The sequence below is a fragment of the Paramisgurnus dabryanus genome, chromosome 23 (assembly GCF_030506205.2).
Source record: "Paramisgurnus dabryanus chromosome 23, PD_genome_1.1, whole genome shotgun sequence".
Lineage (NCBI taxonomy): Eukaryota > Metazoa > Chordata > Actinopteri > Cypriniformes > Cobitidae > Paramisgurnus > Paramisgurnus dabryanus.
The window spans coordinates 14,623,147-14,637,225 of NC_133359.1; the positions used below are offsets into that span (position 1 = coordinate 14,623,147).

The 14,079-nt window shown below is 38.3% G+C and overlaps 1 protein-coding gene across 1 annotated transcript in view; it reads left to right on the forward strand.

Moving 5' to 3' along the window:
* Positions 1-662: 662 nt before the first annotated feature.
* nav2b (neuron navigator 2b) overlaps positions 663-14,079 on the forward strand; it is an 89,689-nt gene continuing 76,272 nt past the window's right edge. The window contains exons 1-6 of the mRNA XM_073813413.1: positions 663-902; positions 5,775-5,892; positions 6,291-6,343; positions 6,439-6,511; positions 8,279-8,546; positions 9,544-9,683. Of these exons, the coding sequence (XP_073669514.1) occupies positions 678-902; positions 5,775-5,892; positions 6,291-6,343; positions 6,439-6,511; positions 8,279-8,546; positions 9,544-9,683 (877 nt within the window). The 5' untranslated portion in view covers positions 663-677. The remainder of the gene's footprint in view (positions 903-5,774; positions 5,893-6,290; positions 6,344-6,438; positions 6,512-8,278; positions 8,547-9,543; positions 9,684-14,079) is intronic.

Below are 14,079 nucleotides of genomic sequence, written 5' to 3' on the forward strand. Positions count from 1 at the left end.
CAAACCATAATTCCTTAGGGAAAACAAAGTCCTAATTTTTCAAAACTTAGATCGTATTTTGACCGATTAGGCTGTTACCGAGAGATGTTAGTCTGTGAGTTTTCCCATTAGACACATCTGCTGTTGTGCTAATGACTTCTAATCCTCCACAAGCTTGTGGTTTATGTCTTGCTGCCATTGCATCTGGAGGCTGGTTACATGGAGAGTTCATTTACAGACCGTAAGTGTATCTTACACTGACAACAGATTGCATCCTGCGTTCCCTCTTATCTGTAAGTTCTGCCTGCCACAGTTTGCTGACTTGTTTCTCAACAGTGGCTATATTGGGAAGCACCACGGTGCTTTGCAACTAGGAGCAGGTGGCGGGCGGAGCCCGATTCTCAAGTCACATCTTAAGTAGAGGCTCACCGGACGAGAAAAGCCCCGAAGATGCCGATGACGGAGAAGGTTGTGGCTGATCCTCATGGGAAAATCATATTATTAGTAGGTTTCGCGAGTGTGTGTAGACGTCCGTGTGATGTTGTGCCTTTCAGTACCGCATGAACGCGGGTTCGTGGACGCATTTCTCCAGTTGTTAAGCCTAGTGTGGTCACTGTGCGACCAGACGACCTCGTGCCAGGGCGATCGTGTGTACGCTGCAGTTTTGCAAACGTGGTTGGAGTGAAAAGCATGAGAAGATGCCTGCTATTCTAGTTGCCTCCAAGATGAAGTCAGGATCGCCTAAACCCGTGCACGGTACTGCTCTGCCAATTCCAGTCAGGGTAGTGACACACCAGAACGGACCCCTAAAGCATTCCAGCCTCATTCCTCTAAAGTCCACCGTCTATAGACAGCACAGTCAAGGCAGTGCAACTTTACAGAAAAAGAATCAGACAACCAAAGGAACATCAGGAGATCCTCAGGTTGGAAAGCTGATGCATTATTTATTTGTGCTTTTCTGGCTGCATTGATTTTTCTCTTTTATGCTTATTGATCGTTTTTTGTTTTATTTGACATTGTGCAAGTTTATTGCATGTGCACAGTTAGATGCATAAGGATGCTCTTTAGCTTAAATAAGACCTCTACTTTGTTGTTTAATCAATATTTATTAATAATCCAGTTAATGTTTTTTGCTGTTTTATAAAGCATAACCTCTTTTGGTTACATTTTATTTTACAGTGTAATTATTACTTAGTATTTAAATGTACAATGATTTACAACATGTGCTTACTATAGGGTTGGGGTTAGGTTTAGGGTTAGGTTCAGGGTTAGTTGAAATTTCTCAAAATTAATTGTGTTGTGTGTGTGTAGAGCAGGTGGTCACAAGGTGCAATGTTTCTTTTATTAATATAATTTTTTTTATTTGAAATTGCGTCTGAGCTGCAAAAATACATTTGCAATTCTCATGCGCTTCAAACTTTTCTAAAATAAATTATTTTTTATTTATCACACACATATTTTCCCATGGTTCCCAACAACTGTTCGAACTTTTACAGCCTAACCACTATGCCACAGTACAAGTGTCAGTCGTATCCATGTCTTTGAAATGGTTTATCCTGGCCACATTACTGTCATTGTGTCTTGCGTTTGTAATTTTCCCAGCCGACGGCCCTTGCCTTACGTTTACGTGATAAAAATATTATGATTTTTAAGAATAGATCCCGCTGCCCTGGTCAAACTAAATTGTCTGTAAACAGCGTCCACAGCGGCGGTGTGCGAGTTTACAGTACGCCTGCGTGTGTGCGCGTGTTTATATAGCTTCATGCGTTGAAGAGAGACTTGAAGGATGCCCAGAGCCAAGTTCTTCATGTGGTGTGGTCGAATGAATAGCTCAGCCAGTTGGTCTGTAATTACGGCACACGCGCACACATGGACACGGTCATGGAGGTTTTACTATAGTGCTCCATTAGTAGCGGTGAGCCACACTGCAGGTGGGCATTTGGCCATATGGACGCCACACACACCAGTCCTACGGGCCAATAGGGGGACCGCCTTCAGCAAACACTGGTGCTAATGTACTACTGTACCTCTGTCCCACTTTGTTCTGGCCAGGGGGCTGGAAAATGCTTCACTTTAAAGAAAGTGCCACTGGGTTTTTTGGTACAGAGCTGATGTGAGAATAAGGTCGGCATTGTCAAACAACGCGATCACTGTAGGATGTTCAGTATATTCATGTAGTCTTGTGTTTGGAAAATTTGTGAAAAAGCAAGGAATGGAAAGTCAACTTGAAAGTTCCGAAAAGTTTCACTTGGATATATGTCACCACGAGGAAAATAAGACAATCACTACTTCAGTTTCATTGTGACTTTAAAGGATTAGTCCATTTTCTTAAAAAAAATCCAGATAATTTACTCACCCCCATGTCATCCAAAATGTTGATGTCTTTCTTTGTTAAGTCGAGAAGAAAGTAAGTTTTTTGAGGAAAACATTCCAGGATTTTTCTCATTTTAATGGACTTTAATGGACACCAACACTTAACAGTTTTAATGCAGTTTCAAAAAGGACTCTAAACGACCTCAAACGAGGCATAAGGGTCTTATTTAGCGAAACGATGGTCATTTTTGACAAGAAAAATAAAAAATATGCACTTTTAAACCACAACTTCTTGTCTTCCTCCGGCTGTGTGACGCGCCAGTGCGACCTCACGTAATGGAGTGGAAAGGTCACGTGTTACATATATAAAACATTTGCAGACCATTTTAAACAATAAACTGACAGAAAGACATTAATTGGTATCATTCGACATAAAACAACGTCGGAACGGTCCTCTTTCTCCACACTTGTAAACACTGGGACATAGTTTCGCACGTCATCTGTGACCTCTTGACGTATTGCGTGAGGTCGCACTGGCGTGTCACAGGACCGAAGATAGACGAGAAGTTGTGGTTTAAAAGTGCATATTTTATTTTTCTTGCCAAAAATGACAATCGTTTCGCTAGATAAGACCCTTATGCCTCGTTTGGGATCGTTTAGAGTCCTTTGAAACTGCAATTTTAAACTACATTATAACTGTTAAGTGTTGGGGTCCATTAAAGTCCATTAAAATGAGAAAAATCCTGGAATGTTTTCCTCAAAAAACACAATTTCTTCTCGACTGAACAAAGAAAGACATCAACATTTTGGATGACATGGGGGGTGAGTAAATTATCTGGATTTTTTTAAGGAACAGGTCAGGCATAAATAAAAATGTGGTTATATTAACTTCAATTCAGTTTCATTTTATGTTAGTCAACGTGACTTTACTCCGGGTACTCTGGTCAAAAACATGGAAGCTAGGTGAATTGGAGATACCAAATTGCCCCTTCCCTAACCTGTGTATGGATTAACTTGTGTGGATCAACTTGTCTATGGATTAATTGGTGCTCGGCATGAATATAGCTATAGCTGGAATGACGTTAAGAATAAGTAAATTAAAAAGAAAGAATTTGATGTTAAACGTTAGTAATGTTATCTTCTTAATTTTGAAAAATTGAAATGTAAACAAGCAGATTTAAGCGACACATTCCAACATGACACAACCATGTGTGCGTCTACATGCACAAAATAAGCGGATATCTAGCAAAAATCTGTTTATCAAAGAAAACTGTTTTCATGAGTTTACATACAAATCAATAAACCGGCTATGCAGACAACTTTGTTTACATGGGACTTGGAGATTTATCAGGTTTCCCACAGGTAGTGACGTCACCGCATATAGTACATAATAGTCGTTCAAAAAGCTGACAGTACATCTGTCTTAAGCTATACTGTTGTATCTCTTATCATGTTAATAAACCTGTAAATATAACATGAGCTTTAATTTTACAGTTTCTCTGCCAACTGCTTTAGTCGAGTGGAGACTTTTATGCTTTACCTTGCGCTTGCTTCCGCGTGTAACGTTTATCTTTCACAAGCAGAGACATGCGCACATGAAGAAAACCGTGAAAATGCCGGTTCAGGTGTTAACAAAAATCTACTTGTGACAATTGGTTTTTGCTTACGCCGTTTATGGGCTTTCCCCTATAAAAGAAAACTGTTTTATGCGTTTACATGAACCCACATGTTATCAGTTTATTAAGCATAATCGGTGTAAGACTGTGCATGTAAACGCACTCATTAACATATAACAAATCTCATTGGTTCTCACGCATCTCATGAAGAAACATGCAAGAGTTTAAATGCAAGTTATAAATAAGCTAAAAAATGACTTTTTCTCACACAAACGTATAATTTCGCTTCAAAAGACATATGTTAAACAAGGAGTCATTTGGATTACTTAAGTGATGGATGGATGTTTTTTAAAGCATCTCCATTTCAGCACTATATAAGAAGATAACATGACAGCACAGCATTTTAATATAAATTGTATGTGTTAAACTGAAGAAAGTAATTAATATACATCTGGGATGGAATGAGTGAGTAAATTATGATTTTCATTTTGGGGGAATTATTCAGTTAAACTTTAAATGGAGAGTGCTGCTATGCTGGTTTTGTGACCTGCATGGTCTTATGGTAAAGCTAGTTTTCCATGAAACCATGCAGTTGATTATTCCCAAATTTTAAAGTCGGCGAGCAAGTGTGGTCTGTGTCAAATGTGCTATACACAATCTTCTAATGCTATGTTATATATGCTACACAGATGGGTTACTGCGTTGTTAACACAACGCACCTCTTTGTATACGTTTCTATTATTAGATGTTATTCTTTTTACATGCTGTCCACCACATGTTTACAGCAAATGGGTGGAGCAGTTCTCTGAACTCATGTCGAGTCTCTGTATTAAAAACAACAGTAAATCCAGATTTAAAGGGATAGTTCACTCAAAAATGAAAATGCTGTCATCATGTACTTACCGTCATGTTGTTACAAACCTGTATTAATTTCTTTGTTCTGGTGAACGCAAAGGATATTATTTTGTAACCAAACCATTTTTTGAGCACTATTTACTTCCATAGTAGTATTTTGGAAGGCAATGGTGCTTCCTGTTCAAATATCTTCTTTTTGTGTTCAGCAGAACAAAGAAAAGTATACAGGTTTGTAACAACATGAAGGTGAGTAAATTATGACAGAATTTTCCTTTTTGGCTGAACTATCCCTTTAAATCAGGAGTGCCCAAACTCCATATCGTCCTAGACAATCGTAACATTTAATTTTCCGCCATTCTTAGTACACGATGTCACTACAGAAGAATCAAGTTTTACCTAGGAAAATATCTAAACACTTTGGTTATTTTTGGGCTGATGCTAATGGTCTAATCAGATTCAATGAATTATGCTAAGCTATGCTAAAAGTGGTAGCGCCAGACACAGAGATCGGCTGAATGGATTTCAAAACGGTAAAACTCAGATGTTTAACTCTAGGGGAGCTGGAAAACGAGCCTTTTTTTTTCTTTTTTTTAAGTGGATTGTCCCTTTAACTTATCCAGCAGCAAACAAACACCTATAACTATCTACTATCTATGGGGCCAGTTGAGAATGTGCTGCCTCCTAGTGCTTACTTTATGTAATTGCATAAAGATAATAGTAGAATGGCATGCTACCATATTACACAGTAAATTTAGGAAAATTAAGGAAATTTTATGTATGCAAAAAGTGTTTTATAACACAGTGATAATATTATTTAGTAATACATTTTCAGGATTTTTTCCAAAACATTTTTACAGCCTGCTTATATATAATATAATTTTTCCCAGTCTGTATTTTTCATATTTTAATGCTAGCTGATGTACCACAATGTGGCTTTTGTCTTTCATTCATGCAAAATCTGAATCCCGAGTAAGATGTTAAATGTCTCTCTGTTTTTCTTTGGATAAATAGATTTACACAGACTGGGCCAACCACTACCTAGCCAAGTCCGGACACAAGCGACTGATTAAAGACCTTCAACAGGATGTTACCGATGGCGTTTTGTTGGCAGAAATAATTCAGGTTGTAGGTAAGAGGAAACATTAAAAATCATTTTCCATCGCAAACCTCTCTTGGATAACAAAACCTACAATTTTGCTTCACTGTACCGAATAGTAATTCTAACCATAATGAGAATATAAAACAGAAGGACACACAAGTACAAGTTTGGCTGTCACCTGTATTATTTTGAATGGGGCTTAATTTATTTAGCATTGTAGTTGTTTTATTGGATCGGTTTATGAGAAGGGGTTATTTGTGGACGCTTTATGAGCCTGCGAGCAAGTTGTGAACATTTGTGTTAAACCAAAATAAAATGGGCTTATGCTGAAAGTGACACATTTTCTTTCATGACTATTATATGAGACCACACTTGATGTGTAACGTGTTACTCGTAAAACTTACATTTACATTGTTATTTCCTCACAGCTAATGAGAAGATTGGTGATATCAATGGATTTCCTCAGAGCCAATCACAAATGGTAGGTCGTATTCCAGTGTGTGTCCTCTACCTTTGAAAACGAAATAGGACACACAATAAAGAAAACAAATCAATAACTGTTTTTTTCTATGACAGATTGAAAACATTGATGCCTGCCTGGGATTTCTAGCTGCTAAAGGAGTGAATATAAAGGGACTTTGTGCTGAAGGTGAGCAACAGTATGAATGCATACATTTTACAATTTGTGTGTACACTCATCTAAAGGATTATTAGGAACACCTGTTCAATTTCTCATTAATGCAATTATCTAATCAACCAATCATATGGCAGATGCTTTAATGCATTTAGGGGTGTGGTCCTGGTCAAGACAATCTCCTGAACTCCAAACTGAATGTCAGAATGAGAAAGAAAGGTGAATTAAGCAATTCTGAGCGTGGCATGGTGGTTGGTGCCAGACGGGCCGGTCTGAATATTTCACAATCTGCTCAGTTACTGGGATTTTCACGCACAACCCTTTCTAGGGTTTACAAAGAATGGTGTGAAAAGGGAAAAACATCCAGTATATGGCAGTCCTGTGGTTGAAAATGCCTTGTTGATGCTTGAGGTCAGAGGAGAATGGGCCGACTGATTCAAGCTGATAGAAGAGCAACTTTGACTGAAATAACTACTCGTTACAACTGAGGTATGCAGCAAAGCATTTGTGATGACACAACACGCACAACCTTTAGTAGGATGGGCTACAACAGCAGAAGACCCCACCGGGTACTACTCATCTCCACTACAAATAGGAAAAAGAGGCTACAATTTGCATAACCTCACCAAAATTGGACAGTTGAAAACTGGAAAACTGTTGCCTGGTCTGATGAGTCTTGATTTCTGTTGAGACATTCAGATGTTAAAGTCAGAATTTGGCATAAACAGAATGAGACCATGTATCCATTATGTCTTGTTTCCACTGTGCAGGCTGCTGGTGGTGATGTAATGGTGTGGGGGATGTTTTCTTGGTACACTTTAGGCCCCTTAGTGCTATTTGGGCATTGTTTAAATGCAACAGCCTACCTGAGCATTGTTTCTGACCATGTCCATCCCTTTATGACCACCATGTACCCATCCTCTGATGGCTACTTCCAGCAAGATAATGCACCATGTCACAAAGCTCGAATCATTTCAAATTGGTTTCTTGAACATGACAATGAGTTCACTGTACTAAAATGGCCCCCACAGTCACCAGATCTCAACCCAATAGAGTATCTTTGGGATGTGGTGGAATGCGAGCTTCGTGCCCTGGATGTGCATCCCACAAATCTCCATCAACTGCAAGATGCTTTCCTATCAATATGGGCCAACATTTTTGAAGAATGCTTTTAGTACCTTGTTGAATCAATGCCACGTAGAATTAAGGCAGTTCTGAAGGCGAAAGGGGGTCAAACACAGTATTAGTATGGTGTTCCTAATAATCCTTTAGGTCAGTGTACTTTTGTATGCAATAATAATAGAATTTACATTTATGCATTTGGCAGATGCTTTTAGCCAAAGTAACATTACAAGGCAAACTTTTTTATTCAGCATGTGTATGGGTTCGAACCCATGATGTTTTTTGCCACTTATGCAATGCTCTACGACTGAGCTACAAAGGAGAAAATGCGCACTTCAAAATTCAGCTTTTTATATTTTCAGTAAATGCATTTACACTACAAAATTCATAAAAAATTTGTATTCATCTGTGCATAATAAGTTGTTAAGTGTCTTTAACTTTTGTTAAAGACAGAGCTTATTTTTTTACCATAATCCAGAAGTCTGTTGGAAAAATGAATGGGCTCTTTTGTGAGGGAACCAGTGTCCCGCTAACTTCCCTGTTGGCCTTCAAAAATACGTCATCCCTGCGGCACTCTATTGGGATCTAGTAGGTTGCTTGTGTCTGGATGCGTGTGATTGATGCTGTCTAAAAATCAAGTTTTATTTTTTTTAACCTCAGAGATCCGCAGTGGCAATCTCAAAGCCATTTTAGGCCTGTTCTTCAGCTTGTCTCGCTACAAGCAGCAGCAACAGACTTGTAAACAGACATCCGGCAATGCTCAAATTCTCCAGAACAACCAGGCCCACCGATGCGCCAGTCCCGCCCTGCCTTCTCACGCCTCTCCTGGTCACTCTCCTCACGACTCTCCCTGTCCCTCTCCCATCAACCAAAACTGCCAGATCTCCACCACATGTGTGCAGAAACCACAGACAGACCTGCACTCCAGGTATTGTGCTCAAAACTGAATTATGTATTTTCTAACCTTTAAAGGGGGACTTTTTTAAGATATAAAATAAATCTTTGGTGTCCCAAGAGTACGTATGTGAAGTTCTAGCTCAAAATAGCATATAGATAATTTATTATAACATGTTAAAAATGTTGAATGCAAATGTACTAAATGGTAGTGCTGTGGTTGGATAGTGCAGATTAAGGGGCGGTGTTATCCCCTTCTGACATCACAGGGGGAGCCAGATTTCAATGAGCTATTTTTTCACATTCTTGCAGAGAATGGTTTACTAAAACTAAGTTACTCGGTTGATCTTTTTCACATTTTCTAGGTTGATACAAGCACTGGGGACCCAATTATAGCACTTAACCATGGAAAAGTCAGATTTTAATGATATGTCCCCTTTAAAGTCACTGCGTTTTTGGGAAACACTTTTCAAATTCAATTCAAACATGTAGGGAGCTGCAAGAAATATCGAAACATCACAAAATGTTTTTGCCTAAATCCATTTCCAACTAATTTTCTGTTCTGTATTTTAAAACATCTTTTTTACTTCCTCTCTTGTGTTTCTCTTAATCATGAAGTCATTCATCCAAAGGCTGCGATCAGAAAAAAGCTGCCAAGCTCACAATTGCTCGGAAAAACAACTCTAGGTTGGCTTTCCATATTTTTGCCCCCACCATTAAAACATCCCAGCCCCCTTTATTCACTTCCTCTCTGTGTGTACTCTGTGTGAGATGTGTTGTGCCCTTTGTGCCTACACAAGATCGCCATCTACTGGCGATCTTGTGATCCTACAAAGCCTCGTGTCCTCTGAGTCAAATAAGCATGTGAATCCCATTCAATAGTCACTTTGTTCTCGACTTTATGATCAGATATTGACTTTAATATTATAAGGTCGCTGTAGTTCATTCATATAATTGCCACTTTAGTCTTGTGTCTTGTATAGCATTTTTAGAGATTGAATAAATTTTTTATTATTTAAACTTTCTGTCAGGCTTCCAAGTCCCTCGGTGAGGACGGCTGGAGCGGGCGGAGAGTGTAATCCTCGAACCTGCAACCCTAGCAGACGCAGCCAGAGCTTCAATCAGTGTGACCGAATGAAACCTTCAATCTCTGCGTGTCCTCAGGAAAGAGGTGAGTTATACAGCATCAGACTACACAAATCAGCAAGTTAGTCTTAGGTTGTTTTTTTACATATAACACTTTCTGTAGTAATGTACAGTAGTCACAGATGTTGTCGATTGAACTTGTACTGAACCTGAACTTGTACTTTAAGTGCTTAAGTATTGTAATGATGTCTGTGTTTGTTTAACGGTCTGGTGTGCAGCTATAGGAACAGCTGCGTGTGGTAGTAATGTAATGTTTAGTGTTTAGACTGAGTAGAGAGATATAGTAATTTGTTAACAGACAAACTGCATCTGTAGTTTTCCCACACATACAGACAGTATATACATAAAAGCATCTCATAGAGTTCCATTGTGTTAAATTAAATTTACCTCAACTTAACACTATCAGTACATTTCGTAAGCCTTTTCACTTGAGGATCACCTAAAAGTCAATTGTCGGCTTTTCACTTTGTTTATGTGAGAAATTTTTGGATGAGAATTAACACTTCCACACTTAAGAAATATTTCTCATCGCAACTTTTTCATTTTTTTTCACTTGAGTCGGATAACTGCTCATGATTTTCACAGTTTTACGATTCTGTAATTGCATGCTGTGTTTGTGACACATTATTGGCAAGTTGTCATGTAATTACGGCAGGCGTGATTCACACTATCTGAGTTATGGAGGGTTTCTTCTCTGAAGTTTTTCATTTATGACATTACTGAAGCTTGTGGTTGGTAACAATTGAGCATCTTGCGTGCTAGGAATTCCAGATATAAATCCCTAGAGTAAAACATAGCTGCTTTGTGCGCCATTGTAAAGTGTGTGTGGCCCAATTGTTTGAATGAGAGCATGTGGACTGTTGGAAGGAAACTTCACTAAATTATGTTTAATCTTAACAGGAAGCGAGCCCCTGAATGATCTTTAGTCATGAAACGTGTAACATTTTGGACTTTGCCTGTGAAATCCAAGATGAAGTCTTGTAATCTAATGATGAGATTAGGAACATCAACGTTTGATTTCACTTTCATTTCAATCTTGCTCCTTAAAGATATCAAGGTTATATTTTAACAGAATGTTTTTTTTTACATTACATAGGATGATTTTATGTAGAACACATTCAATTAAAATGACTTCTGGGTCAAATGTATGAATCGATTGTCACACTGAAGTGAGAATCATCCACATTTTGTCCAGAAAGGTCAATGGAGTGAGATGTACTGACTCACTTAAGTACACTAATAAATAATTTTCCCGTTTGCATGGTGTGTGTGTGTGTGTGTGTGTGTGTGTGTGTGTGTGTGTGTGTGTGTGTGTGTGTGTGTGTGTGGATTCAGCTGTGCACGGCTGGCTGTGGTATGCTTGTGATGAGGCGTTTACTGCATACTGATTCAACACTAATTGGTGTACTTGTGGAACAGTCCGAGAGAGAGAGAGAGAGAGAGAGAGAGAGAGAGAGAGAGAGAGAAAGAAAGAGAGAGAGAGAATAAAAAGCTTTAGTTTGTAAGTATAGGCTGACATAGGTAAAGAAGACTTGTGTTCATTTTCCTTGGAGCTTTTGGGCTGTTTGACACCATATAAAAGCCACATGGTCCTGCTGTAAGGTAGGCAGCAATAAACCAACTTTATTCAGAGCGGGTCGGTCAATGATGTCATTTTTGCACAGTGCCAATTACCAGCTGAATGTAGCACATGGTTAATTTGAATTTTCTCATGAAATCAGGTCAACAGAGATAGATAGAGAGAGACAGAGAAAGAGAGATAGAGAGAATAATCAACAAGTATGATGCTTTTCAAATGTTTAGTTAGCAGCGTTTTGTAGCTTGTTTTGGTTTTTTAATTAAATTTGGATTAAATGGGTGTTAAACTTACATTTATGTGGTTTGTATTAGTAAACAAAACAAAGCATAACAAATGTATTTAGCTAGGGTCATTAATCACGCTGAAAGCACATGGCTGTAAATTTGTGACCCAATGTGTGAAAATTATAACATTGATATATTTAATATTGACTGAATAAGGTCATGTCAAAGATTGAAATGAATGATTGAAATCAAACTTTGATGCTCACAATTTTAGAAAAAGATTATGAAACTTCCATAGTAGGAAAACAAAAATTATGGAAATATTTAGGGATCGACCGATATGGATTTTTCAGTGCCGATGCCGATACCGATTTTTGTTCCATTAGCCTTAGTCGATGACCGATTTTCTTGAGCCGATATTTGGAGCCGATACTGCTTTTGCTCACTCAATTTACATCATAAAAATGACACGATGATGCCAAATGTCTCAATTTTAAAAAACTAACATTTATTCAACTTAAAAACTATATTTAACAAATAGTAAAAGCAGGTGAGGGTGCTATGGAACCATGAACTGCACTCTCCACAATGACGAGGAACTATCAGCAAAGGATATTGATTTCTAGCACTTTACTACTACAAATATATAAAGGGGTGATTTCCCGGACAGGAATTATCTTAACCTAGGACTAGAGCATAGTTTAATTAGGACATATAACATGCCTTACTAAAAACATTACTTGTGTCCATTTTGAGGCAAAACACAGGGCACTGATGTATTTTAAGATATATTAAAAAGAGATGTTATTAGTTTGGACAGTTCTTACTTTTATTTTATTTTAGTCTAGGACTAGTCTAATCCCTGTCCGGGATGATCAGCTGTTAGGCTGAGCTTTCAATGTTGTCATGGAAAGGTTGGTTGTTTTTAGTCACATGACCTGCAATCGCTTTTGGCTTCAAGCTATCTGTCTGTAATAATGCCGGAAAAAATCGGCGAACACGGCAGCCACGTATCGGCCGATGCTGATACACATAAAACGCGCAAATATCGGCTGGCCGATATATCGGTCTATCACTAGAAATATTGTGATAAATAATGGAAGAAGATATTTTGATAAATTATGGTAAGCACACAGTTAAAGGGAGGGTATCTGATTTGATCCAGAAACATTTGTAGTTATACTGGTTAAAAGTCTCCTCACATCTGATAGCAATCACTAAGTTGTTTAAAGGGACATTCCACTTTTTTGAAAATATGCTCATTTTCCAGCTCCCCTGGAGATAAACATTTGATTTTTACCGTTTTGGAATCCATTCAGCTGATCTCCGGGTCTGGCGCTAGCACTTTTAGCATAGCTTAGCATAATCCATTGAATCTGATTAGACCATTAGCATCACACAAAAAAATAACCAAAGAGTTTCGACATTTTTCCTATTTAAAGGCGGAGTGCACAACGTTTGAAAAACGCTTTGGAAAAGGGAGTTGGGCCGACTACCAAAACACACTTTTAGCCAATCAGCAGTAAGGGGCGTGTCTACTAACCGACATCCTTGCCGGGGATGCGTATGTGTGGGGTGCGTCTATCAAAAGAAGGTCCAGATTCTATTGGGGTAGGGGCGTGTTTGTTTAGGTGATTTTAAATATCAACATTGTCTTTCAAACATTGTGCACTCTGCCTTTAAAACTTGACTCTTCTCTAGTTACATCGTGTACTAAGACCAACGGAAAACTAAGTTGCTATTTTCTAGGCAGATATGGCTAGGAACTATACTCTCATTCTGGCGTAATGACTTTGCTGCTGTAAGTTACATGTCTGCAGCAGGCGTAGTGATATTACGCACTGACCAAAAATAGTCCTCTTGGTTACTTTCAATGGCAGGGGACTATTTTCGGGCAGTGCATAATAGCAGTACGCCTGCTGCAGCCATGTTACATCAGCAAAGTCCTTGTTTATTATGCCAGTTTGACAATATAGTTAGCCATATCTGCAATTCGCAACTTTTAATTTTTCCTATTTAACTTTTAAATAGGGAAAATATTGAAACTCTTTGGTTATTTTTTAGCGCAATGCTAATGGTCTAATTAGATTCAATGGATTGTGCTAAGCTATGCTAAATGTGCTAGCGCCAGACTCTGAGATGGGCTGAATGGATTCCAAACAGGTAAGAATCAAAGTTTTTTGGGGACATGGAAAATTAGCATATTTTCAAAAAAAAGTGGAATGTCTTTTTAAATGTATTCTTTATAAATTGTTGTCTGTGAAAGGCAAAACATTTTCAACAAATGATTGAACTCGGACCGAACGCAATAATTGGACGCATGTCATTTTTGCCTCTCATCTGTGAACGTGTTTTGCATATGCCACTGTGCAACCTGTTCACGCAGACAACATACATCATCAGCGCGTTTACCTGCTTGCTTATGAAGTTTGTGTTACTTTACAAATTAGCGTAACGATATACTACTACGTCTACAGTACCAAAAACGTGCTTTAACTAATTTCAATTTAAAACAGTTGTTTACGTTGGTTATTTTGGTAATGTTATTCACTTTGTACTGCAAAGTTTTCTCACTGGTGAAAAAGACATGAGATGTGGACGTATGGTCTGTGCGTGTT